The following is a 27,661-nucleotide window of genomic DNA, read 5'->3' on the forward strand; positions in this document are numbered from 1 at the left end:
AATATTCATATTTGATCCATTTTTTAAAAAGTCGGTTATCCGACTCATTCAATTCCAATTAGAAGTACTATCGGAAATGTTTGTTTGAAGAATAGCAATTTGTGTGTTTTCTATAGCTAATATACGCAATTTTTATTTGATTAATCAATTATATATATATATATATATATATTGAGTAAATGAGCAACTATACTTACATCATTGCTTATTGCACTAATTCAAGACTAAGTTTCATCAAATCGATTAATATTTAGTCAGAAATCTCAACTTCTAGCACTACATTTACCTAACATGGTGGAAAATTGTCTATAAACCTATTCATCTACAACTAGTTAGTATCAAAATATAGAATTATTTAATATTATAAAGAGCAGTCTGGTGTATGAATTGTTTCACGTTCACGTAAGATTTGGGAAAGGATCACAATACCTCAAGGGGTATTCTGTATGCAGCATCTCCTGACGTAAGCATTAATGACTGATTTCACTGTTTAATTCATGACGTATAAGTCACACAGAACTTTACCATTGCTTCAACTAAAAACTCCCTTTCAAAATATATAATTAATATAAATTAAACAAAAAAATATTTGAGATATACCTTTTATTAGATAGAATCATATAGAGGTTCACACTTGATCATTTAAACCATAAAATCTTTTAACATGATATCATAAAACTTTAAAAGCAATTAGAGGATCCAAGTGTTTTTTCGATTTACCACCCGATGTTTGATACTACAGGCTAATTAGCATGGCTGAAAGAATCATATTCATCTCACTATAACCTGGTCCACTTTTACTTTCATAACTACCATTGAACTTTCTAATTAACTTGGAGTCAATTTTTCAAAACAAATTCTATGACCTTATTAACTTCTCCTCTACCCCTCTTTTTTCTTTTTTTTTTATCTTCATATCTAATCAAGTCGTGAATGGTGGAGGGAAGATTTGTAGAAACATTAATTAATAGTGTCATTACACATCATCTTTTTATATTTATGATGATTATGACTAAAATTGAATTTTAACTTTTAATCATTTTCAAAATAACTTTTTATTAGGAATTGATGTAAATGTTATTGCTGGAGGTGGTTGTGTAATGGAAACCTTTAATTAATTAATGGACCAATTGATAGTGATATTCTTGAAAAAAATATGTCTATTAATAACCAAGTTGGTAATCTACTTTCAATATCTACATCATTGAGAACTTTTGTATTCCATTTAAAGTGACAGGTAAATAATAAAAAAGATTAAAAAGTGAAACATGATAATTCATCTGTTAAAAAGTAAAAAAAGGGTAAGGACCTTTTATTTTTACCTTTTAATTTATTTTTCTAAATTTAAATTGAGTTTTTTAATCTTGGTATTGTTAGTATCCTTATAACTTTTTTTTGTAGATTCAAATTATATGTAGGAAAGAATTACTTTCTCCTCGCTCCGCAACACGAATAGATCTAGATGTAATGCTATATGCTTTGAGGTGGTGAGACGAGGTGTAGCGATTTCATCAAATCTTGAATTCATAATTAAGGTGGTTTTTGTTATCTTTTTTTCTTCTTAGAAATTATATTAAGAAACTATGATTAATACATGATTGAAAATTTGTATCTATTAGTTATAAATTCTTGAATAAGATCACTATGTTGTATGTGTTTTTATCACCAGTTAAACAACTTATATACGTGACAACACAAATTTAGAATTAATGCGTATTTACATATAAAATGAGGGACTTATGTTCATAAGTCAAAGTTTTTAACGACTAATTTCTTGATATTGACATGGAATCTCGAGTATTACTTATCTATGGATTATTTTCTTTAATTTTGATAATTTATGCAAAGAACAACAAAAGGAATGGCAATTTTATTAATTTGAATGGTTTCATATGCAAAATGTAAAAAATCAGTGGATCAATGTGACATTTAGTTATTTATTTATTTATGCCACCCTGCTTTCTTGTGAATGCCAATTGTGGTCCTTGTTAGCACATTTTTAGCAACAATACAAAAAGTACCACTAAAGTTTCTAAATTACTTTTCTAGTTTTGACAAAATGATGAACAAAAATTTAAAAGCTAATAATTTCTAAAATTTGGATCCACCTTTGTTAGCCTATTTGATCTGCCCCAGGCAATGCTATTCAATAATATTGGAAAAATGACAGCGTAAGGTAATAACTAGTATGGAAAGTTGATCGTCTTTGGAAGTCTTCGTCAGTAACCAAGCGTATAAGTTAAAAAAAAAATGAAAATTATTTTTTATCAAAGATTATTTTTCGAGAAAAAAGAGAATGTTTTGAAGAGTTATAATTTGTGTTTAACTAATTAATTTGGAAAATATTTTAATTATGTTAGGGTAATAATTTGTGATTGGTGAAGATTTCAAAAAAAATATAATCATTTTTTCAACTTTTATAAACTACTCAAAAACTCTTTTTTCTAAAAAGTTGGCTAAACATTTTAATTTTCTAAAGTAAACACTTTTTATATAAAAAAAAATACTTTCGACTTTTTTATAATTTTGACCAAACATGCTATAGTCTATACATTTCCGCTTTGAAAAAAGAAGGTTAATCATATGGTATCCAAAGTTAAAAATATGATATGAATTAGATATGTCTGGCAAAGAATCAATCAACTATTAAGACAAAAAAATATTTTAATATATTAAAAACAAATGTAAGAAACCACCAAAACATGCTTATTTGTTGATTGAATTATTTTAACATTTGTATTATCAGCCCATAATTTAAAAAATTAAATACTTATTCAAAGTTGTCTAGAAGCTAGGGGAGCTCAAGGAGTCAACCATACTTGTTGACAAAACTATTAAAGTCAAAATTAGGTATCTAATTTGGACCTTAGCTAAGACTTACGACTCAATTATCCAAAAAAAAAATAATTACCAATAATTGATGAATATGGTCTCAATTTCAGGAATTTTTATATATATATTTTTTCTGTTTTTAATTGCATATTTTGGGTTTTTTTTCCCTACCAAACGAATCTATATATTGTATTTTAGATAATGATATTTGATTGGATACATATTTTAACACATAAATTTGATTTGCATTTCATAATTAGTTATATCGTAGAAGGAATTAGGTATTCAATTAATCATTAAAAAGTTAATTTTTTCCGATAAAACGTATTTTCTAAATTAATTGTTGAAAAAATATATATTTTTAAAATCACTGAATATAGTAGTCCATAAAAAATGGATCTTGAACCTAATGAGATGAGGCCATGAAGGAATTATCCAAGAATAAACCCATTCAATTTTTATCAGACTCATGCTATTGAAATTTTAGCCATTTTTAATCATTAAGAATTCCACTACCTTTGAAATAGTGCCTTTTTATTTTCTTCTCTTTTTTTTTGAGAAGGTGTTGGGGGGTCGAAAAATTTAAAATTTGAATGGGATGTACCACAGGTACATTTATTTTATATTTATAAGAAAACATAAATGAGAAAGTGAGAAAATTAAATCTGAAAAAATGAAAAGGAGCCTTATAATTATTGTAGTAGTGGAAAAAGACTGATATTTCAACATCAAATTAAAGCCATTTAGTACTTCCTGGCTATGCTTCACCAATAAATGGCCCCAAAATCCATTAATATCCTCAATATTATAGATAAAATATTAAATTGTTGTCTGATATTTAAAATAACTTATACTCTTTCGGTCCATCTTAACTTGTTCACTATATTAAAAATAATGATAAAATTAAATATGTTCTAAATACGGGTATTAAAAGTCCGATCTCTCCATTTTTCAAGGGTGTCAACCTATTATATATACACACAATTTTTTCATGAAATAGTTTCGACCCTAGAATTATTTCGGTGCATAAAGTAATCAACGTTAGTAAAGTTTGAGAAAAGGGTGTGATGTAGACAATTTTTTGCAAAATAGTGTTGATCCTAAGGTCAATCTCGGACTCTTAGTACATAAAACATTCCGGATTAATAGAGTTTGAGGAAGGGCTGCACCCAAAAGATGTGATTAGAAAGTGTATCCTAATGAAAATATAAGTAATTGCTTACAATATGGTTCGAACCATGACCTATATGTCACACAAAGATAACTTTATCGTTACTTCAGTTTTATAGTGCCCCCAAAAGGTATGATGTAGACCGTATATCCTAATAGAAATATTAATAGTTGCTTACATGGTCCAAATCATGACATATAAGTCACACAAATATAATTTTACCGTTACTTCAGTCTTATAAAGTCGCACCCCCCAAAAGATGTGAGATAGATAATGTACCCTAATAAAAATATTAATAATTACTTATATAGTTCAAATCACAACCTATAACTCACACAAAGATAATTTTACCGTTACTTCCTTGAGGGCCTCCCTTCCGTAGTGTGGACCTCTCAACATAGTGAGTGGAGGAGTTAAAAGTTTAACGCCGCGTTTAGCTCAATCTGGAAAACCACAAGCATGTGCTTGAATACTTTTATAATTTATACTATATGCTACTCCTTCCGTCCTTAATTACTTGTCTACTTTTGAATTGGCATATCTATTAAAAAAAATAAAATTGATATAGTATGTTTACCATTTTATCCCTATTAATTATGAAGTTGATGAATTAAAAACTAGTTCTACCATTTTCAAAGTAATTAATTGAGGGTATAATGGGTAAAAAAAATTGTCCTTTCTTAATTTGTCAAAATGAACAAGTAATTAGAGACAACTAAAAAATAAAATGTGAACAAGTAAATAGGTACAGAGGGAGTATTTGTATATTTAAAATAAATTCCATTTGGATGAGACCATGATATGTTAGGACATTTTTATTATGTAGACAATAACAGCTTTCATTTCCACATGCATAAATTAAATACTCTTATTATATGGTGTAAATATTGCAAATGGAATTCAGAATCATTTGTTTTGTACGGCCAAAAACGGATAACTTGTTCACATTTTATTAGTTAATACAAGTTTGAATTTGGAGAAAGTGAAAGGCACTAAGATGGATCTGAAAATGGGAAAGAGACTAAATTAAAGTTTGAGGAATATATAGTATTATTCAGATTGAACAAACTTGTAATTGTTTATAGTGTAAATATTTTTTATATACTGAATGTATTTGGTATGAAGAAAATATTCTTTCTTGCGTTTAGTGGATCAAAATGTGATTTTAAAAATTATATTTTTTTAAAATTAGGAAAATAGTTTTATCAAAAGAAACTGTTTCCTAAATAAATATTCTTGGCATACTATATTTTTATTAACTTATCAAAAACTAGAATATATATATAGTTCAAAAAAATATCGAGAGACATTTTGCTTCTTACCAATAATAACACACTCATTATTATTATTTTACCCCTCGTCATAAAGGAAGGTGTTTATTATCCGAATAACCTCTTTTTTCACGCTTTTTATTAATGCATATGACTTAAAGTTCAAATTTATTTGCACACCTTTTGAAAATCATAATAATATAAGCTAGAATTTCAAAATTCATAAAATTTTAAATTCTAAAATTTAATAAGATTATTGGATTCTTAATAATTAGTTACACACATTAAATAAATAAGTTTGTGTCAAAGTTATTAGATTCTACAAATATAAATTTACGGTCAAAGCTATTAAATTCGATCGAATCGGTAATAAAATACTAGCTCTTGGCATATTTAAAAATGTGCATGCATGTGCCAGACACTATGCTCAAAAGTCTTCCTTTCTGTATTTTCTAACTAACTCTCTTTTCTCCTTTGACAATTCACACCAATAAACTCCCCATTTTTCTTTCTCTCTACTGTGAAGCACCATTGAAATCCAATGCAAAAGCTCACTAGTACTTCATAAAAAACTCAACTTTTCACTCAAATCTGAAAGTTCACAAAGTTCAGAGAAATGGGGGTTAATTATTTCCTCTTAACTTTCATTTTTGCTCTGTTTGTTCTTGAATTTTCTTGCATAGAACCTGTTTGTGGAAATGCTGAGGTGAGAGCTTTAATGGAGATTAAAACAGCTTTGGACCCAGAAAGCAAGAAACTTTCTTCATGGACAAGTGATGGTGATCCATGTAGTGGTTCTTTTCTTGGTGTGATTTGTAATGAACATCATAAAGTAACAAATATTACTCTGACAGATAAAAGACTTACTGGAAAGTTGTCACCAGCAATTGCTGAGCTGAAGTGTCTGTCTGGTCTGTTCTTGCATTATAATTCTTTAACAGGGGAAATACCAAAGGAACTTGGGAATTTGACTGAGTTGAATGATCTTTATCTCAATGAGAACAATCTTTCTGGGATTATACCACCAGAACTTGGAAACATGGCAAGTTTACAAGGTTTGTAGCCTTTGTAAACATCTTTCTGTTTAATTTTGTGGGAGATTGTTTCTCTTTTTTTCTTAGCTCCCACCTTTTTGCTGCTTTGGTGACTCAATCTTAAATTATCTGTCGTGATTTCTAAGAAATAGTTGTATTAAATGATTTGTCATTTTAGAAGTTTTAAGATAAAATAATTATCCTTTTCTCATTCTACTTTTAATAGTAATTGTTCTTGAAGATCCTGTTTTGGTGACTCGAACCGACAACCTTAAAGTTGGAGGTAGAGAGTGCTTACAACTTGAGCAACCCCTGCTATCACGGAAATTGCTTGCTGTTTCATTCTACTGTTTTTTGTGTGTGCTAGTGAATAATGAGTCTACATGAATTTAGGTAACAGAGTAGACAAGTTGCAAAATTTCTTAGAGATCTATGCAGATTTTTTGGTTCTGTAAAGGTAGGACTTTGTGGGGATTGATGGTTTACTCCTTTTTTTGAGTTCCTTCATCCATAAATTAACAGTGCAAGTTTGAGAGAAAATAAAGTGTTACTAGTATATATATGAATTGTTGAATTTCCTAACATAAGGAAAGCTTTAAGTACAACAGTAGAAGTGGCTCAAAATTGCTTTAAGTAGCAGATTCGAATTCCAAGTATCCCGTGTTAGAATTTCTACTTCCGCCACTGTTGCACCCACACCCCCTTTTCTGGTCTTTATTCTTTCTTGTTAATTATATTTTTGGTCTGAACAGCATACTGAAATTTCTTTTCCAAATAAGGTGATGAAAGAAATGCAAGAACTTCTTTTTTTTCCCTTTCTACAATGATATGTGCTCTGAGATGATTTGTGCATTTTGTGGTTCCACAGTGCTGGACTTGAGTTGTAACCAGTTGACAGGGAGCATACCAACAGAGATTTGGTTCTTGAAGAAGTTGAGTGTTCTTGAATTGCAACGTAACAGGCTGACAGGTAAAATTCCAGAGAACGTAGGAGTTCTCGGGACGTTGAAAAAGCTATATTTGGGATTCAATAGGCTATCTGGTCCGATTCCATTAAACTTAGCTGCTGCTCCCCAGTTGGAGGTTCTAGAAGTACAAAATAACACCCTCTCTGGAGTTGTTCCTCCAGGTTAGTTTCCCTTTTTGAGTTCTTAACTTTTTATAAATCTTTTTTTCCTAGCTTGAAGTTATATCTTTTGATTTCTGATTTTAAACCTCTTTTTTCTCCTTTTTATCTGGACTGATTTGTAGCTCTAAGGAGATTAAATGAAAAATTCAATCATGAAAGCAATCCTGGTTTATGTGGTACTGGATTTACTTCATTGAGAGTTTGCACTGCCTGGGATCATGTCAATGTGAATCAAGTTGGTTCTGATGTACCTGATTCCAATAATAACGGCGTCCCTATAGATGTCCCAGGAGCTGCTCATATTAGTCCATTGCCTTGTAATCAAACTCATTGTTCAAGATCATCAAAATTTCCTCAAGCAATTATCGTTGCTTCTGTGATTACAGTCACTGTAACTTTGGTAGTAGCTGTAGTTTTCGGTATATTTAGACGAAGAAGGCTAAAACAAAGAGTAGGGAACACAAGTGATGCATCTGATGATAGGCTTAGCACTGATCAGGCAAAGGAAATATACAAGAGAAGCCCTTCTCCACTACTTACTGTTGAGTACTCAAATCGTTGGGACCCTATGACCCCTGAAAAGAGTTGCAATAGCATGTTCAATGAGTTCTTAAATGGATTCAAGTTCAATTTGGAAGAGGTTGAGTCTGCAACTCAGCATTTTACAGAGACAAATCTATTGGGACGGAGTAATTTCTCTGCCGTCTATAAAGGAATTTTAAAAGATGGATCTACGGTAGCTGTAAAAAGCATCAGCGTGACAAGCTGTAAGTCGGAGGAGACGGAGTTCATGGAAGGATTGAGCTTATTAACCTCCCTGAAGCATGAAAACCTTGTCAAGCTAAGAGGTTTCTGTTGTTCAAAGGGAAGAGGCGAGTGCTTTTTAATCTATGATTTGGCCTCTAAAGGGAACCTTTCTCAGTATCTTGATGTTGAAGTAAACAGCAACCATGTTCTTGACTGGTCCAAAAGAGTTTCGATCATCAAGGGGATTGCAAAAGGTTGGTCTTCTTTGCTTTTGTTCATCATTACATCTTCAACATTCTCTACAAATTTCTCAGAATATTTTAAAGTTCGGAAATATTATGGCTGTATATTATTTTCCCCATAATGTGGAGTCTTCTAGGAGTTCCATTGCATAGGCAGTCTATTACCACTAAAGTGCTTCTCACAGGAGTCAGGAACAGGATGTGACTGTAGATTCATTTGCATGGTAATTAGTGGCAGAGTTAGGACTTTCATTAAGGGGTTCAAAGTATGAAAAAGTAAACACACGAAGAAGCCGAAGGGGTTCAACATCTACTATATATACATAAAAATAATTAAAACCATGTATAAACAACGTAATTTTCTGCCGACCACCTCGGCCTACCTAGCTCCACCCCTGTGGTTAATATATTATCAAATTACTCCTCCATCCCAAAATAAGTGTCGCTTTAGTTCATTTCACGCCCATTAAGAAAAGTAATAAATGCAAGGCATAGTTTACTAAGTCACCCCTAGTTATTAGATGAAGAGGAGTAGTTCTTTAATATAAAGGTATAGTTGGAACCAAGGAGTACTATTTTTTGTCTTGACTTCTAAGTAGGCAATTATTTTGGGATACACTTTTATGCTAAAGCGACACTTATTTGGGACGGAGGGAGTAATATGAATACAGAGAGAGACTGGAATTATTGTCATTCAAACTTAGTTGTGGGGCAGTAATTGTTGTGTCTTCAAAGAAGACCAGAAAAAGGTTGCAAATTATTGCTTTAATTGAAAATTCAAGTTCCCTTGCCATCAAGGAAAGCAATAGGATATGTCTCAAGAACCTCATTAATATGTGCATTTAATAGTTCTCCTATGTTCACTATTTCGAAACCAGTGCCTTTGATTTGATTAAAGATGAAATAGCACAGGTGCACCATCACTGCATTAACTTCAGTTGTTCATATTAGAACAACAGGCAACAGATATTTGGGCTAAGTTTTAGTATAGCTAAGGTCTCTAATTAATAAAATCTTTAATACACTATGATGGCGAATGATTTCAACTTACCAACTATATTGTTTTTGTGAGAACCAGGGAAAACTTACACATGTTTTTTGCGTTCTATCTTAATATGATTCCTTCATATTTCCTTTTGACTGATACCAATCGTTATGCATCTTTCTAACAGGACTAGGATATCTGCACAGCACCGAACCAGACAAACCTTCCATGGTTCATCGCAACATATCTGTGGAAAAAGTCCTCCTTGATCAACAGTTCACTCCACTAATACTGGACTGTGGCCTACTAAAGCTACTTGCTGATGATGTTGTTTATTCTGCACTTAAGGTCAGTGCTGCACTAGGATATATGGCTCCTGAATATATTACAACTGGACGATTCACAGAAAAGAGCGATGTATATGCATTTGGAGTAATTATCCTTCAAGTACTCTCTGGTAAAGGACTTCTGGACTGCTCAATGAGACTGGCAGCTGAATCTTGTAACTTTGAGAACTTCATTGACCCTAATCTCAAAGGAACATTCCCCATAAGTGAAGCAACTATGCTAACTAAACTTGCAGTAAGTTGCACCCTTGAGGATCCAGATAGCAGGCCAAGTATGGTTTTAGTAAATGAAGAATTGAACAGGTCTAGTTGTGGTTGAAAAAGGAAACAATGAAGTCCTTTTTGTTCGCGTTGAAATTTGTTGATGATTATTAACCATATGGAACAAGTGCCATAGCGATAGAGCTGCAGTTTTCTATCTATTGTATTATGCAACATCACTTGCTTCTGTATATAATGAGGCTGATTGAACAAATTCTTTGAATGGTTTGAAGGTGAAACTGGAACGCCCCCTGGCGTCCTTGATTGTTGTAGCTCAGAAGAGATAAAGAGGAAGCTAATGAACTTGTACCATTATTTGATCTTTTCACTGTATTTTAATGTCTCTTTCAGGGCCAATATTCTGATAAATGCATTATTCTTTGTATCGAGTGATCCAAATTCAATACAGTACCTATGGGTACATAAAAAATATATTGAATCGGTTCTCTTTGCAGCCCTATCCACTGCACCACATCCTTTGGTGGTGAATCGATTCTTTTAATTGTCTTCTTGTGGGATGACTGCAAATTTAGCCCTTTGTTAAAAAAACAATTGATGGATTGTGGTGTCTTAGTGCTAGAGAACTGAATAGTTTTTAGAAGAAAGACATAATTGATGAATACGTTATGCATAATATTAAGATATGATTGTAATGCACGAGGCTTTATGAATGTTATGTTATAGGAAACTACCTAACAAAGTGAAAAGCAAGTTCCACTGAACCTGTGAGATTAGTTTAAGAAGTATTTACATAGTGATTGTCATATGTATCTTTTACAAAATTGTTGTGGTGCAATCAGAGTCATAAACCAATTTATCCCAATCAAGGATACACATTGTCGTCCTCTTCTCATACCTGACTTGCCAAAGTTACCTAATTACACAGTCCTCCAACAGTTTGGGTTAAGCGCGACGGGGATTTCGAACTGCCAACACATTACATGATCCTAACTTCAACATGTTTGATTATTACATCAATAACATAATATAGTACAACAAAAACATCAACTGCTATTACAAAGTATTCTCGTCTGATGAGTTGTCTTATTCCTTTCCATTCTTCATATCCAAGAACTGAAGATCTTCGAAAAAAGGGAACTCTGAAATTTGAAAGGAGTTATTGCCAACTTTGGCAGGATGTGAGTAAGCAGTCGATAAATAGGATCACTCTATGCAGTTGAAGTCTGCTCTTGTTGATCTGATAACCATTCAGCAGGCCACCACTCTGGTTTAATTGCCTGGACTTTTACATCATCCAAACCTCGTATTGTTAACGAGCCTTTAAAGGCTTCATCCAAGCGCAGAAGACCCAAACCCCGGCTTCCAAGGGCAGTTGTGACAGTTCCTGCTTTCTTTCTGGATGATGCATCAATTACTTCCGACCTTGGAGCAACTTTTTGTTCCACCTCTGGTTTAGGAGGGGGGGGGGGGGGAACTCGTCAATGGTTCTGAAATAGTATGAAGTACTCAAAAAAAAATTAAGAAAGCTACCTTTTCCACTGTCATTCACAAACTTAAGGGGAAGCAAACGTTTTCGGATGACCCCACGATGATGTGTGCGAGCAATGAGTTCTTGGCCCACATAGCATCCTTTATCAAAGCTTATTCCATTTAAACCAGCAAGATTGTACTCAAGCGGCACAGCTTCACCTGCGAACAAAGTTATAGATCAGAAAAGTGATTCATAAACTTCACAAACAAATGAAGGTAGAGAGTTCAAATGAAGATAAAAGGAAGGAAGAAGCGTAAGGATTAAATGAAAGGCTTTAGTTCGTTTTAGGTGACAATATCTATAGCTCTCTCAGGATACATTTCCCTACATCCGCTACTATTTCAGATACTTGCGGACTCTCGAGTTGTTGTTTCCCACAAACTAATTGCATACAGAGGGGCTAAAAACTCGAGCAGAAAGTGAGACTATAATATAGATCAATTAAAGCACACCTTTAGGAATCTCAGCTGAGCCTTCTGCAACTCCCTTCTCCAACCTCCACAGAAGATAATTCTCTTCGTTTGTCTCTTTGTCTGCCTCAACCAAAGGTGCTGAAGCAAATTTGAGCATATATGAGCAAGCATGTACAATATCTACGACTAGTATAACATATTGAGAAGACATAAAATTTATGCTTAATCATGCAGAAATATGAGTAGATTATCGACCAAGAGTCCATTATATACCAACTATAACTTGAATTTGTTCAAAGTCAAATTTCTGAATCAAAAAGGTGAATCAATAAAGATGAAGATAACAAGTCTACACTGATCAGCAGGATATGGGGCTGTGCCAACTTCTTCTAGACAAAATGAAGAAAACGAAAGAGATGAAGCATTGGGAAGGTAAGTAACCAAGACTTACGAGTTGTGTTGGATGGAAATATGCCCCTGAATCCAAGGCAATCTAATCTGGGATCTCTATACCATAGCCACCCACAATTGTTTCCTTGTGAAGATGACTGGCCAGAGCGATCAAACCCACCACCCCATCCAAGGGAGGCAGCATCTGGCTCTTCAGAGGACTTCTGAGTTAAATCTTGGCCAAACCTCTGCCAACAAGAGAAATCATCAGCCACACTCTCTATTTCAACCTTAGACCTCAACCGATACCTGCATAAACAATAATATACTCACATCTTTTACAAGAGTCGAAACCAATATACAATAATAACAGTAAAAGAAACTGTATCCCAAAGAACACATTTTCCGAATTTTGCCATTTCAAGCCCTCAAACAACAATTTTCTAATAACCAGGAAATACAGGCATGCATTCTAGATGAACCATTCCAGCAGCTTATCCAAAGAAATAATGGTACATTGGCTTATGATTCAATCAACTAGTCACCATTAGTCCAACTATGAGGAATTGCAGATTGCAGCTTTCACAACTGCTTATCCTCAGATCTTTTACCTCGTAACTGACATCTCCACCCATAAGAGGACGGATCGGTGTCACCAAATCAATGGATCATTTCCATGTCTCATCAAAGTAGGCCTTTAATGAAAAGAACACCGAGGTTAAAGATTGTTTGAACTGCAGCAACGAGACAAACACTAAATATTCAAAAATTTCGGGGCGAAGAAAAAGAGATTGAGACTGTATAAATTTCATATCCATTGCATTTGCTTAGCAATATCCAGCATTCTGCTTAAGCCCTCCATTGCCAGTATGAATAGAAAAGGGGAGAGGGGGTCTCCCTGTCTTCAGCTCTTTGTGGAGAAAAAAAGCCACTGGGATTCAGTTACTAAGATAAGAGTACTTGCCGGTAGAGATGTTAAATTCAATCCAACTATGTCCAAATCCCTTCTTTTTGAGTAGTGAAATGAGATACGACCAGTTCAACTGATCAAAGTCTTTCTGGATGTCCAGCTTGCACAGAATACCTGCACCTCCCTCATTCAATTTCTAGTCTAGAACTCTATGTACAATCAAAGAGGCATAAGAAAAGCATTCTGATTGTTCGAGACCAACTTCACCATCACTGCTTTGAGCCTCTCTTCTAGGAATTTTGAGAAAAATTTTAAAGGCTCCCAATAAGACTAATTGGTCTATAGTCCTTAAGCTCTAATGCTCCTTTTTTTTCTTGGGAATCCAGGCAATGAAGGAAGCATTACTTGATCTCACCATCTAACAATGTTGACGGTAGTGATGTAGAGCTTCCATGATGACTGTACTGATGAAATCCCAAGAACTTTGGTAGAAATCCATTGTTCACTCATCAGGCCCTGCATCACTTGCATCAACATTGTTGGATGGTGACATCTTTTTCTCATAGGACTTTAAGCTTTGATTTCAGTTTCTAATTTTGATGGAGTTACAAGTATACAAGTAAACCAAGTTAATATGGGACATCCTTCTATGCTGTCAATTATATCTAAAATCAGATCAGACACCCAACAGTCAACAGTCTAGCTACCGTTTCTAGATTCACTAGTTCAGCCAGTATGAGAAGTCAAAATCACTTTTTACATCACCATGACATCATGATGGATCTCATGCAATCCCTACATAAAATAAAGAATCATCACAAGGTATAACACTGTAATGTATGCAAGGAACAAAGATTAACTAAACTATTAGCTAGAGCACCTTGTATTGCAGCAGATATGATTTGGCAAACTACATCATGGCTAGAATGAAGAAGTTTTACATATGTTTTTCTAGCATAAAAAGGGGAAGTAAGCTCCAGCCATTCCAGATGTTTTTTTGTTCGTATATTACATAGTTCTATCATTAGAATAATTCGTACTTTGCCAGAAGGTGTGGTATATGCATGCATTAAACCTCTTTTGTAGGCAGATAACTTTTTGAGAATGATAAATAAAATGATTTGTAGGCAGAGAACTTTGCAGCTACTTTATCAACAAAAGAAAAAAAAATCAAGCTAATAAGTAGATTCATTCAAAGTGATGTAAACATATATTTATCTCACATTTTTTTCTAGTCAAAGAAGTATCAAGATAATATACATCCTTCACAGTGGTTGTACATGGACTTTTCTTTGACGATATCTGAATATGTTCTGATGAATGTGCCAATGATGATAGAAACTAAGGTCTACCTCACATCTTTTCTAGGAAAAAATCTTCGACAGATTACATCTTACTTTCCAACATATACTGGTTGGAAGAACTGTTTTGTCCATTCAAGCTTCTCTATATACCTAACTGCATAATACATACAACATTCGACTTACATTTACAAATTCAGGCATCTCAGAAGTTTTGTTCTGATCCTGGTTTCCATCTGAGGTAATTATGAATGGTTGGTTCTTCATACTGATTTGATGGTTACTCTGCAGGTTTATACCACACATGCCCTTAAAGTGGAAGGCCTTTTAGAAACATAACAACTATACCAGCAAAGCTGGAGTCAACCACTCCGTTTTTGCTCAGGGAGTGGATCTCTTTTTCACTCGGCTTGCTCCGTCACATACCTATGACTCTCTCACTGAAGATTTCAGTTATGCATTGCTTCTCATTACAATAGTTTCCCTGGTTATAGCAATTTTTGTAACATGGATTTGATCTGAGAGGAAAGAGTTAGAGAAGTCAAGGTGAGTCAAGTCCATTAGCTACTTCAACCCTGTGTTAGATAGGAGGGTGTGGAGATCACGTATTATGGTAGAAGGTTAGTAGGTAGTAGAGTGTTGTCTTGCTTTTCAACGGGCTTAGGATTGTGCTTGTCATAGTATCAGACTTATTCTTGTAGTGTCTTGTTTTTTATTTCTACCTTCATCTGTTGTTTCTAGTGTTCACATTATCGCACTATTTTGTAGTTGCTACTATTTCCTAACTAGCTGCTATGTTTCCGTCACTGTTGTTTTCCTTTTCATAACTACTAGTACACAACCTTAGCCTGCCCTGCATTGTCAGGGGATAACAACTTTACATGTTACACCAATGCTCCCCTTCGTATGAATGCAGATGATTCATAATATCATCTAAGTTTATCCTTGAGCAACGATCAATTAATCAATTTCATGCTGATACACCCCACAGCTACATTTACAAATATGCTCATCCAACTTCTCTTATCACAATCAACTTCAATTTAATATGCAAATACAAATAGGCTCATCCAACTTCTCTTATCACAATTAACTTCAATTTAATATGCAAAATTATATAAAGCTCAAAACTTGGAACCTCACTTTTTCAGTGTCTGCAGAAGCTCATCCAATTCAGACCCATCAACATCAGCAAACAATTCCAGCTCCCCAGAATCAGGGCCAGGCCCGGAACCAGTCCGATCAAGCTTCTCATCAGCCCGAGGCGGCCTATACAAGAACATATCATACAAAAACCTTCCTTGAGGAGTCAAAAGAGCAGCATACACCGGAGGAACCGAAACGAACGGGGCATTGGTAGTAGCTAAAGTGGTCCTATCTTCGGGTTGTGGATTTTCTAGCCTCCGTAGATCATTGGTAACAAGACCCTGAAGGAATTTAACGGTTTCGGGTCCGGTGAACCGGATAACGGATCGGGTCTTGAGACGGGAAGCCATGGGCCCTGCATTTTCGAGCTGAGATTGCTCAGAGAAGCGTCTGGAAGAGTTGATAAAAGTTGAAATTTTAGGTTTGAAGAAATGAAGAGATTGTTTGAAACGGTACATTGCTGGCGGCGATGGTGGTTGCAGAGCGGTGAGGACGGCGAGTATATGAGAATTGGGTGAGGGACACGTGGATTTAGACGGTGCTACGTGGTGAATAGAGAAGGAAGTTGGCTGTTAGGTGTTCGATGAAATTCCCCACAGAAAAAATATTACAGCTTTCGAATAACTGAAACAGACTACTCATCTCGTGTTTGAATCCCTTTAGATATGCTTTTGTTAAAGAATATTTTACTGCCTCGTATGAAATTTTTCGTTCGTATTCAAATTTAGTTGAACTCCAAGTAAATATTGTATATGGAATAAAAAACTAAAAAAAAATTAGTTTACAAGTGTCACGACTCACGATGCATTGTGCATGATACACCATAAACATCTTTTTTGTGAATAGGTTTTTTTTCTATAAATAGAAACTCAATCTAGTTTATTACTCCTTCCGTCATGATTTCCTTTTTTAGAGTTAAATTATAAGAATTTTGATTAACAATTGATGATGTATTATTCATCATATTGATATGCAAAAAGTTGCAATTTATAGTATTTTTCGTATAGTTTTTGAATATCTAAATTTTTTATTTAAAATATTGAATTAATATAATCTAATTTAACTTTAAAAATTAATCAAATTTATCTTCAAAAATACATAAAAAAATATACCGTTAATAACTATTATTTTAATGAACCATTATACATCATAGTTTTTCCAAAAAGAAAATCTCAACTTGTGCAACACGGCCTAGGCCTACTAGAAACTAATTGTTGGGTCCTAATCAAATTGCTTGCTTGCAAAGAACGATTCAATTTCTAAAGTAAGATTAATTATTTAATTAGCATTTGCCATTATTTTTTAAGCTTAACAAATCCGTGTACTAAAACAAACTAGATGTTTTAAGTCAACTAATTTATTTTCAACTATGGTGTTGAGTATAACAACCCAATAACTAACCAAAATTCAATATTTTAAAATTAATGAAACCATGGTAATTACTTAAATTAATTGGGCCCAAATTTCCAGTTACATCATGTTCATTTGCTTGTACATATCCGATTAATTAAAATAATGATTACAGTTACTGTAATTATATTATTGTAATATAAGGTCCATTTCGGATAAATTCAGTAATCTAATTATCATTACTAACTTTTAATAAATTTCTTACGGGCTGCTTAACAAACTCTATCCAACAATTGTTATTATGATATGTTTGTTTAGATTATATTTTCGTTTTATTTAATTTATTCACCGTCACCCCTACCTAAAAAGTATTAATTAATAATCTTATCACCTGATTAAATTTGTGTTAAAAAGATTTTTCAATTTTTAATGATTAAAGGTTTGAAGCAAGTTGGAAATCTATAGTGACACGATCAAGTGGGATTAATTAGTGCTATGGAAGATTAATGACCTAAAAACCGACCTAAAAGTTACTTCGCGCGTACATAATTATTATTTTTTTCAAAGGAGAGAAGAGACTCCCTTCGTACATAATCACTCAACTATTGAAAATTATATATTAAAGTATTTCTTCTTTATTTTGTCATAAAAAGTTACTTGGTATGTAGTGGATATATATGGACGCACTAGTTTAAGTTTAATTTTGGTATTAGTCTTAATTAATTTTTATAGTACCTACGTAAGAAAGAAAGAAAGAAAAAGAAAAGATCAATATATATCACTTTGGGGGAAAAGATCATATATACAACTTGTCAAAGATTGATATATTTAACAAAGTCCAACTTACTTATCATTATATCAAAGTGATTGATGCCATGACATATTTTTTGTGTCTAGAACAACGTCAATGTTTGTATATACTTTCTCCGATCATATCGTGTCAGAGTCGGAATTTTCACTAAAAAAATATAAAATATAATGAATTAAATTCACAAAAAAGTCAAAGAATATCAATATATAATATACATAAAAAAATTAATTTTACATAGTTATACAATATAATTTTTCGATAAAAGATATCAATTAACATCTCATAAGTATATGTGGCTTCGCCAATGCGTCCCGATTATAGAGTGTGAATAATCGAATATTAATAAGGATGATATTGCATATCTCTTTGACCATATGGTATATATGTTGAGTGTAAAGGCTAAAGTGTAAACTCACATATATGATATAATGGTGATTATCTGTTAAATCAATATAAAAAAAACTAATAATTAAGCTTTAGCTATCATTATATAGTCCAAGCCGTTCTATAATAGCCAATCGTGTTTTTTTAATTGATTTTTCATCATATGCTTTTTATAATGGCATTTTTCTACCAATCAAAAAAATATTGAGACAAACGACATTAATATAAAAAGGTTTGAAGATCTAAAATCTTTTTATAGCTAAATACCTGTCTTGAAATCTCTCGTTTTCACTTCAATTGACTTTGAGGGAGTAGAATATTTCACTATCCTACCTAATAATTAAACAAAAAAACGAACAATTTAATTAATACTAATACTACTATGTAATTTCAATTTGGCAGAGAAATATATTTATAAGAATTAGTTAGAAATGTTAAAAACTAGAGTGATGAATTAAAAATGCGTAAAATGAATGTTGAAATAAAATATAGTGATACCAATTCAAATACATGTAGTTGACTTTTAAGTACGAAGAGATTTTTTTAAAAGTACGGTACGATGACGTGGCGACATAGCCAACCAATGAGGAAGGAATAAATAATACTTGAAGTCAACGCAATTGTCTGCTAAAATAGAGTCATATTTTTTAATAGAATAATAACAGACGTTTAATTTATGCAAAAAAAAAAAAAAAAAAAAAACAGGATACGTACACGGTATTATTGTCATTTATCTTTTACTATAAAGTATATTTTTTCTTTTAAAAAAATATTTACAAATATAAGTTGGAAATAGTCAAAAGGGATGGATTATATATATAATTAGCAAATGTGATGAAAAATGTGTATATCCTGTTTTATTAAATCTAATACTAACTAAAGTCTTGTGGAGATCTAGAACTTCGACGTCAATGCATCTATTCCTTATCTTCGACTTAAGATAAATGTATTTAGTTATGAACTATAGCGTGTATGAAAATTGATATTGCAATAAAAACAATATATCAGGTGTATATAATCTTGTAAGTGGGGTCAGTGGAAAATAATGTGTATGCAATTTTATTTTTATTTTGATAATGTAGCGAGGTTATTTTCTATGGACCTTCGGCTCAAGTAAATCATATCAAAATAGATATGAATAGAAAATACAATACTAAATTAGAAGTTATGTAGAAAATAATGGAGAAAAGAACAACAGCAACAACAGATAATATGATAAATCAGAGTAAATAAAATAACATGTAATAATAAAATCGAAGATAGCAAGAGATCGAGCTAGAAATATTAATTAGTAATGATAGGGAAAACTAGACAGTTATTATACACAGTAACCTCCTATACCTTAGTTCTTTAACTTTCATATTCTCTTATTTATGGTCATGTTCAATAAGTTGCAGGTGTGTCGATCACATATCGTTTCTAAGCACCTCTCCATAAAACATCTTCAACAGACTTCTACTTCTCCTCAGACTCACCATAGCCAACTTTCACTCCTGGGGTATATATATATGCACAACTATCCTTCACATGTCTAAACCATCACAAACTCGCCTCCCTCTCATTTTGTTCGTCACTGAGGTCAGTACTCCTACCATGTCCCAAACATTTTCGGTTCTAATCTTATTTTTTTTTAGTTGACTCACACAACATCTAATATTCTTATTTCCGCTGCTTTCATCTTCTGAACCTACAAATTTTTAATTGGCTAACACTCGATTTCATATAACATAATTTATATTTTATCCATCTCGATCCAATAAAATACTTATAACGTACACGAGGAGGCTTGTCCATCAATCTCCTTTGTCAAGAGGTGATAGAAGCGCAACCACTTAGCCCCAACCTACTTATACATATTAGTGTACATACGTACTAGCTAGTGTACTATTGTTAAACTTATTATTGGTAGTACGTACTATATTTTTGTATGTTATATGGTTGGAGGAAGAAATTGCATTAAATTAGAGACGGGGAAAACAGAAAATGGGAAGAAGCAAAATAATATTGAGCTGTCTTTACAAAATATTGTGCCATCTTTTATTACGTCTGTTGAGTATTAATAGGAAGTAGACAAATATCTTTGTTGTTTTCACTATAAATCAATAGCCGTATACACTTTTGCTTCTACTACTCCCTAAATTAAAACTTGGCACTCTCCCCAAATACCTTTCAACTCACAATATAATGATTTCATCGGTTCAATTTATGTGATGGTATTAAAAGAAAATATCAGTTTGTTATTTATTGTGTGAAAAATATTAATTTTACTCTTTGTTACTTTTTATGTTAAGTGGTTAAAATATATAGTTTTTAGTTGTTAGAAGTTAGGATTATTCAAGATAAACGTCTAAATCTATGTGACACTGACATTTTGATGAGATGAACATACATGACATATCACGTTAACTTCTACCTCTAGCACCATCTTCCCCTCTACCACGCCCACAAATTCATCATTTTCGCATAGTAAAACAAATATGTCACATTAAATAAAATTGAGAAGATATTACTAATACCTTTTTTGTTTAATTCCTTTTTGGCAAAGATTATCTTTCCTTTTGTGTGAACGTAAAAGAGAAATGTAAGTGTAGATAACGTATTAGTTGGATGTACATCATTTCCTAATAATTATTTTTGAGAAAAATGGGATTGCACCGCGTATGCGATGACAAAGGCGAAGTAAAAGGACAGCAAATACCAATATATTGTCATGGTTATATCAGTATATATAGCTTGTATCGTAATATTTGTGTGATTATAAAAGCTTCTGCATAAAGATAAAATGATAAAGTAAGCTAATTGTTTCCAAATTTAATAATATGTCACTTCAATATCTATTCTAATTTATATAATTTATTTTTATTTTTATTTTTAATTATTCCAAAAAGAATGATTCATTTTTATATTTTAACTTTTGACTTACCATTTTATCTTCGATGAAATGAAACTTGAAAGTATCTTCTCTTTCTTTGGTTCCTCGTGCCGATGTTTGATACTCATATTTCTGAATCTAAACTTGGGGTGAAGAAGTCTCACGTTGGACGTAAAACATTCTCTACCAAAAACTATATTATGTATCCAACGATGTTCGAATCTAAAATCTCTAGTTAAGAATGAAACAATATAATCATTCTATCACATTAATTCTTGTTAGTAATAGAAATATTTATCCCTTATTTCCAACAATAATTTTTTTTAAATTTTTTTTTCTTAAACTCTGATCAAAATACCTCATACAAGTATAAAATAAAATTCTCTTTTAAATTAGATTTAATAAAAAAGTTACTTAATAATTTGATGGAAGAAGATCTCCTTTTTTTCTAAAAAATAATTTTGTAGATCACCTATAATATATGGTGATAGTTGGCAGTGATCAAAGAATATATAGTAATAGTTGACGGTGGTGCTAGTTGTGATGACAGAGTTTGTTGATAGCAGACATTGACTATAGTGGTGATAGTGGTTGATAGTGGAGGTGACGATAACTACAGAAACAGAGGCGATGATGACAAATTGACAAATGGATATAATCATAATGATGATGAAGAAGATAAGTGTGGTAGTAGCTGACAGTAGTAGTTAGCAACGGTGTGATTATGATGACAGAGGTAATTGGTGGTAAACAACGTGATGGTGGTTGACAATGATAGTAGCGGTGATTATGATGACAGAGGTGATTAGTGATTGTGACCGGTGATTATGAATTGAAAAATGAAAAATATTATCTATATAAAAATACTTTTTTAATAATATTAAAACTTTATTCTAGATCTTAATAATTTAAGATATATTCAAACTAACCGTATCAAAAGAATATGAAAAACCGACTGAAAGGATGTGAAAAGGCAAAAACTAAATAAAACAAGAGAAGTAAGACAAGAAATCCACAGAAAAACAAGGTAATACCACCACGTTGGAATTGCATGGTAACCGAATGTCAACTCTCTTCAAAAAAATTGACCTTTTCCCTTATTCTTAGCTTTCTAGAGAATCGCTTTGCTTCCTTTTTTCTCTCTATGTCTCTCTCAATATAAAACCCCCCCATTGTTATCACATATACTGTAATAAGCAATCCCCATTTTCACTAACTTCTCCTCAAAGAAAAAACACCAAGAATTCACCAACTACTAAACCCCATTTACACCAATCAACAAAATTCAAAAACAGAGATAAAGAAATGAAGTTAGTTTGGTCTCCAGAAAAAGCATCTAAAGCTTATATCGATACTGTTAAATCCGTAAGTATATACATACAATTTCAACAAATTCCCAATCCCCTGTTTTTTCCCTTTTCCCCCTTTTGTTTTTATTCCAACGGTTGTTGATTTTCTTGATTTTTCGATACAGTGTGAGATATTTCAAGAATCGAGTGTAGCAGAGATGATATCGGCTATGGCTGCAGGATGGGATGCTCAGATGATTGTAGAAACATGGTCGAGAGGTGGGGTTATGGCTACAAGTATTGGATTGGCTGTGGCAAATCATCATACAGGTGGTAGGCATATATGTGTAGTACCAGATGAAGATTCAAAAACAGAGTATGTAGAAGCTATGGAAAACGCCGGGATGTCGCCAGAAGTTGTGATCGGAGATCCGGAAGAAGCGATGGATGGGTTGATGGGGATTGATTTTTTGGTGGTGGATTGTAGAAGAAATGATTTCGGCAGAATTTTGGGAGTTGCTAAATTAGGACACAGAGGTGCAGTTTTGATTTGTAAAAATGCAAGTTCAAGAATTGCTTCTGATTTCCGGTGGCGGAGTGTTCTCGACGGGAAATCAAGAATTGTTCGGTCGGTTTTTCTGCCGGTAGGTAAAGGTCTGGATATTGCTCATGTCGGAGCCACCGTGAACGGCGGCGGAAAAAAGGGTGGCTCCGGGAAGACAGAAAGGCGATGGATTAGACATTTTGATAGAGATTCAGGGGAAGAATTTGTGATACGCAAGTGATGACGTCCAAAATTCAAAATTCTGTTAATAGTATATTTTTTTTCTCTTGTTTAATTATTTTTTCTTTTAGGTTTTTGTGTATATTATAGACGATACAAAATTAACCAGGTTCCTGTTCTTGCCAATTTTGATATATGCTAGTGCTTATCTTTCGAGGTTCTGTCAAAAGCATTCACTCTACTTGTGAAATTAGACTTTTGATATATGCCAGTGCTTATATTTCGAGATTTTGTCGAAAACAATCACTTTATTTTTATAACAATCACTCTATTTTTATGAAATTACACTTAGTTATTGCTAGGCTTATCTTGGTAATGAAAATTGTATATAGGTGTCATAAAATTTTGGATTAAATAGCACACAGATTTCATAGTTGTTATAGAAATCAGAATTGACCAGATACAATAACTTCCGTTACGTTACTTATTCACGTCTTCGAGAAAGGCAAATAAATATTAAATGCTTCAACAATATTTAATGGTGTTCGATAATACTCTTCCGTATTTTTGTTGGTTCTTAATATCACTATCTAACAAAAGAAAATACGATATAACTTGTGATGCAGTGGTGGAACTGCTCCACTAGAGGTATCAAATTCGAGCCTTGGTAGGGAGAAAATCATGTTAGGAGCAGTACTCCCGAATGACCCTGCAGTGCCAGTGTGCGATCTAAATTTAGTTGGGCTCCAATGTTTCATTATTCCTTGTATAAGTGAATCATAAAAAATTACATATATGAAAAGTAATGAAACATACAAAAATTTCAACAATTACTAAATATGAACACATAGTTATAGAAGTACAATGAGTTCCAAGCTAAGAAATTTAAAGGCTGAATTCATACAACAAAAATCCTGAACCAGCCTGTCACACACAAGACGTCGGACGTCGGAACATAAAGAAGACGGGTGGCTGCATTATTCTTTTTGTGTGTGTGCGTGTAACTACAGAGGCAATACTCACCCAAGACCTAAGCTTACCTATCCAATATCAACATCTTCAGAAAGTGCAAAGATACTTTGCTCTAGTAAATCCTCTCAGCTAAAGCTTAGGCTGGTTGGCAATGTCTAGATTCTTTAAAGCTAACACAGTGTATAAGTTATATCAAGAAGCCGTCATCTGAAGGACCTACAGAGGATTCTGTACTAATTCCTCAAACATTTTTGTATCGTTTAAAAGTAGGATGAAGGAAATGATCAAAGTGCTGGGAGAATTTGATAGCAAAGTGCCTGTGTTGGACATCTTGAGCTCTTGGAGTTAGTCATAACTATCTCTGCTTCTTCGCATAGCCTTCTTTTGTGACTGGGCCTTCTTATTGTCAAGTCGTTTGCGCTCCCCAATAGCAGCCCTTTTTAATAGGGAAATGAGATTGGTTATTCCAGAAAATTACAAGTTTGCATAAAATCACATAATTGGTATGTGTTTGAGAATGCTTACAATTTCGTTATTCTTTTCACTTGCTCTTCAGATGGAGGTGGTGGTACATAAGAAGCAGCATCAATTATATCCTGTGATACTGAGACTAATGAGAAATTCATAATAGACCTGTATATGGAGGAACAAATCTACTCACTGAAACATCATCTGAACACTCAAAGATGGACTTCTACCATTCCAATTGATAGAAAGTGGGAACAGTCATATAATGAATGATCCATATGAGTACCTGTAATTTACTCAAAGCATCTTCGATGTTACCCCTGAAAAGAATCATAGCACGCAATCAGCTTTGTGGCCTTGAATAAGGTCTAAGCAAACAGAAAATAATATAGGGAAGAGGCTCACTTCTGAGTTCTCGTCTTTGTTGAAGAGATCACAAGCTCTCCATCCTTATTTATCCTATTCTTTTCCTGTTTAGAATATTAAGAACTTAGCCCAAGTGTTAGGTGAGTTGAAACTTGCAGTAAAAAAAGATAACAATAATTATAATGCAAATTACGCACAAGCATTATGGCCTTTTCCAGTTATCAGATATGCGAATGTGTAGAACAAGCATCATTAATCAGTATACTTCAAATCTTCAATCACCTAATTATGGATCTAAAAGTGTACAGGGAAGTTATCAGCATTTGGTAAAAAATAATTGAAACCAGTCCATAGCCAATTGAAACCATACATTTATGGAGAACAGTGGCAAAGTGTCCCTTCAAACCATCATGAAATCATGACAGATGAGGCACTTACTTCATAATACGCCATAAGCGTTCATGATGGTAAATTAGCAAAGAGCTAGCGTGATGTATCTCTCTATACATAAAAACCTTTCTTGCAAGAGACGTGACAGGAAGAACCAAGAAACGGACTTTAACATTCTTGTACCAACTTAAATAATAGCTAGTTGGATGAAATGAAAACTGAGATACTCCTTGATTAAGACCACCGAGTTATCTTTCTAAAGAAAGCATAAACAGTAAAATACAGGTCTTCGCTCACCATTTGCAAAATCTTCTCTCTGACTCTGTCACTTAGCCAATATGCTTTTTCAACATTGAACCGCATATCCACCTTCGTATTTACTGTAAAGATAAAAATTTCTTGAAAAAGAAGGAAATGAAAACTTAGAAGGCAAACTTATCTTCTGAAACAAGCTGCACCAGACCTTTATTGACATTTTGACCTCCAGGACCTCCACTTCTTGCAAAGTTGACAGTCACGTGATCTGGACCAAACAATAGAACAAAGAAGAACACCACCAAAAGACTTAGCTTTTCCATTTTGTTCAATAATTTCAATAAATACAAGACATCCTGATCAAAAAGCCGAATAATTAATCAGAAGCAACACTTCTTCCATGTGAAAAACTAAATTGAATTGAACATAAAAAACGAGAACATGTAATGTACCAGAGATCAACCATTCTTATTTTTCTACACCCCCACCCCCTTGTGTCCTCTCAAAAGAGTAAGTTACAAAGATCTTTTATAGGTCAGTATAAGAAACCTGGCCTTTCTTTTAGAAAATATGCATGAAAATGAAAGGTTTTGATGAATATTAGATATTCCAAGTGGCTTTTGGCTTGTCACTGAGCAGAAGAGCCATATTAAGCAATTTCATACTGTAGCTGTTACAACTACTTCTGTCCTAAGAAGTTAAAAAGGAAATCCAGAATAAGTTTAAATTGGCAATAGTCGCTTTATTCCTACTCTACCTGTGGAGCAAATTTGACTAGTATCCCCATAGTCTTTGACATTGATGTTATGCAATACACATTCTTTCTTTCCTTTATTAAATGAAGGTGGTGTCTGGGTCAGTTTATGCACACCTCATCTATTCCACCGTGTACTTGCTTTTGTCCACCAATACAAGTATCTAGCAACTCTACTCACTGAGGCTTAGGCTATACATATTCTAGCAGTCTTTTTAATAGCAGTCCTAGTCCAAAGTATTTTAACATTTGTGGCTACTCTAGACAATTTTCCCTACTACCTACTGCTCTGTGCTTCACAATTCACATACAAATTCCTCAAAATCTTTCTGGTGAAAATCACAAATAATTCTGAGACCAAGTAACAAAGACTCTAGACCCCAACCCAAAACAAAAGAAAAAAGAATCACTGGAGAAGTGGCACTCTCAGCCCAACAAAAAAAATTTGATGACACCGATTATAATCCAACTTCCAAGCTAACGCCCACTATAGCTTTGCCATTTCGACATCACTTGTAAGGTAATATATTCACACAGCTGATTTCTCGAATACCATTTCATATGCAATCAGTCAGTAAAACAAATTTCATTTGCTTAACTCTATGAAATTATCAAGTACCCCGACATGGAGATGGAAGTGAAAGGATATCAATTGATCAACTATGTCTTCATCGGAACTAATTGGATACGCCATTGGGACAATCTCAATGTGAGATGATACACCAACTAATTTTGAGTTCCAAATCTGCTTCAAGGCTGTACCACTAAACTACAGTTACTGCATTTAAAAAATGGACCTTCATTTCCGACAGACCAAAACAAACTCTAAAACTTACAAAAAATGTAAATTTTACAGGATAAGGTGTTCCATACATTGCTAATCTAAGTCCCGATTCAATTAATAAATTCCAAGCATTTTCAGTGGAAGTCAATGAAAATTGGAGATGGAAAAAGATGAGCTTCATATATAGAGGCAATTGAAATACCAAGAGTAATCTTAGGAATAGGATCGTTGCCCGCAGCTTGAGCTCGCTCCTTAGCTTCATGTAACAGCTGTTGAACCTGAGCAAACCGCGCCGGAGACTTCTTTCCATCATCAGCACCACCGTCGGACGACGCCGCACACCTAACCGGACTAAAAGAGAGACTCCGTGATAAAATTCGATGACTCACAACAAGGTTCGTCGCCGGGAACGCTGCCGGCGAGATGTGGATGAAGCGAACAACATTTGGGAAGTGTATTGACGGACGGAAAATTCCCCGGACGAGAAAGCTTGTGGTGGCTCTGAATGATGCCATTTTCCGGTGCGAAAATTGAAGCCCAAAGGGTGAGCTTATAATCAAGACAAAATTAC

At 33.4% G+C, this 27,661-nt stretch overlaps 6 protein-coding genes across 10 annotated transcripts in view; 3 read left to right on the forward strand and 3 right to left on the reverse strand.

Annotated features, from left to right (window-relative positions):
• Positions 1–27,661, reverse strand: part of LOC125826137 (primary amine oxidase-like) — a 177,032-nt gene that overhangs the window by 56,920 nt on the left and 92,451 nt on the right. Inside the window, exon 6 of one of the 5 annotated variants that reach the window (XM_049505444.1) lies at positions 15,804–15,821. The exons of the other annotated variants lie outside the window; for them this stretch is intronic. The gene's annotated coding sequence lies outside the window, so the exon portion shown is untranslated. Of the gene's footprint in view, positions 1–15,803; positions 15,822–27,661 lie in introns of those variants that run through there. 5 annotated transcript variants of the gene reach the window in all.
• LOC125826167 (ATP-dependent Clp protease proteolytic subunit-related protein 2, chloroplastic) overlaps positions 1–27,661 on the forward strand; it is a 231,171-nt gene that overhangs the window by 40,611 nt on the left and 162,899 nt on the right. The gene's annotated exons all lie outside the window — the stretch shown is intronic.
• On the forward strand, positions 5,694–10,385 carry LOC125826141 (LRR receptor kinase BAK1-like). The gene is made up of 4 exons (XM_049505457.1): positions 5,694–6,329; positions 7,177–7,437; positions 7,560–8,438; positions 9,599–10,385. The coding sequence occupies exons 1-4, from the start codon at positions 5,891–5,893 to the stop codon at positions 10,075–10,077; spliced, it is 2,058 nt and encodes a 685-aa protein (XP_049361414.1). The 5' UTR covers positions 5,694–5,890; the 3' UTR covers positions 10,078–10,385.
• LOC125826163 (putative transferase At4g12130, mitochondrial) lies at positions 10,753–16,244 on the reverse strand. The gene is made up of 5 exons (XM_049505476.1): positions 15,669–16,244; positions 12,376–12,623; positions 11,964–12,062; positions 11,511–11,669; positions 10,753–11,427 (listed from the first exon to the last, which is right to left on the reverse strand). The coding sequence occupies exons 1-5, from the start codon at positions 16,127–16,129 to the stop codon at positions 11,189–11,191; spliced, it is 1,206 nt and encodes a 401-aa protein (XP_049361433.1). The 5' UTR covers positions 16,130–16,244; the 3' UTR covers positions 10,753–11,188.
• Positions 22,284–23,182, forward strand: LOC125826172 (uncharacterized). The gene is made up of 2 exons (XM_049505489.1): positions 22,284–22,453; positions 22,563–23,182. Exons 1-2 carry the CDS (start codon positions 22,394–22,396, stop codon positions 23,160–23,162), a joined length of 660 nt encoding a protein of 219 aa, XP_049361446.1. The 5' UTR covers positions 22,284–22,393; the 3' UTR covers positions 23,163–23,182.
• LOC125826171 (uncharacterized) lies at positions 24,296–27,625 on the reverse strand. The gene is made up of 7 exons (XM_049505488.1): positions 27,293–27,625; positions 25,761–25,820; positions 25,595–25,677; positions 24,947–25,011; positions 24,828–24,861; positions 24,599–24,669; positions 24,296–24,509 (listed from the first exon to the last, which is right to left on the reverse strand). Exons 1-7 carry the CDS (start codon positions 27,603–27,605, stop codon positions 24,419–24,421), a joined length of 717 nt encoding a protein of 238 aa, XP_049361445.1. The 5' UTR covers positions 27,606–27,625; the 3' UTR covers positions 24,296–24,418.

This window comes from Solanum verrucosum, unplaced genomic scaffold, assembly GCF_900185275.1.
Source record: "Solanum verrucosum unplaced genomic scaffold, falcon-dt-bn FXZP01000060.1, whole genome shotgun sequence".
Classification (NCBI taxonomy): Eukaryota; Viridiplantae; Streptophyta; class Magnoliopsida; order Solanales; family Solanaceae; genus Solanum; species Solanum verrucosum.

Bases quoted from the DNA above. Each gene is read 5' to 3' on its own strand.
- LOC125826172 (XM_049505489.1), top strand. From the start codon at position 22,394: ATGAAGTTAGTTTGGTCTCCAGAAAAAGCATCTAAAGCTTATATCGAT. The intron at 22,454-22,562 runs GTAAGTATATAC...TTTTCGATACAG, and splicing joins ATATCGATACTGTTAAATCC to TGTGAGATATTTCAAGAATC.
- LOC125826141 (XM_049505457.1), top strand. From the start codon at position 5,891: ATGGGGGTTAATTATTTCCTCTTAACTTTCATTTTTGCTCTGTTTGTT. The intron at 6,330-7,176 runs GTTTGTAGCCTT...GTGGTTCCACAG, and splicing joins AAACATGGCAAGTTTACAAG to TGCTGGACTTGAGTTGTAAC. The intron at 7,438-7,559 runs GTTAGTTTCCCT...ACTGATTTGTAG, and splicing joins CTCTGGAGTTGTTCCTCCAG to CTCTAAGGAGATTAAATGAA.
- LOC125826171 (XM_049505488.1), bottom strand. From the start codon at position 27,605: ATGGCATCATTCAGAGCCACCACAAGCTTTCTCGTCCGGGGAATTTTC. The intron at 24,670-24,827 runs GTACTCATATGG...TCAGTATCACAG, and splicing joins ATGCTTTGAGTAAATTACAG to GATATAATTGATGCTGCTTC. The intron at 24,510-24,598 runs GTAAGCATTCTC...CCTATTAAAAAG, and splicing joins GTGAAAAGAATAACGAAATT to GGCTGCTATTGGGGAGCGCA.
- LOC125826163 (XM_049505476.1), bottom strand. From the start codon at position 16,129: ATGTACCGTTTCAAACAATCTCTTCATTTCTTCAAACCTAAAATTTCA. The intron at 12,624-15,668 runs GTGAGGTTCCAA...TTGTTTATGCAG, and splicing joins CTTCTGCAGACACTGAAAAA to GTATCGGTTGAGGTCTAAGG. The intron at 11,670-11,963 runs GTGTGCTTTAAT...CTTTGTTCGCAG, and splicing joins CTCAGCTGAGATTCCTAAAG to GTGAAGCTGTGCCGCTTGAG.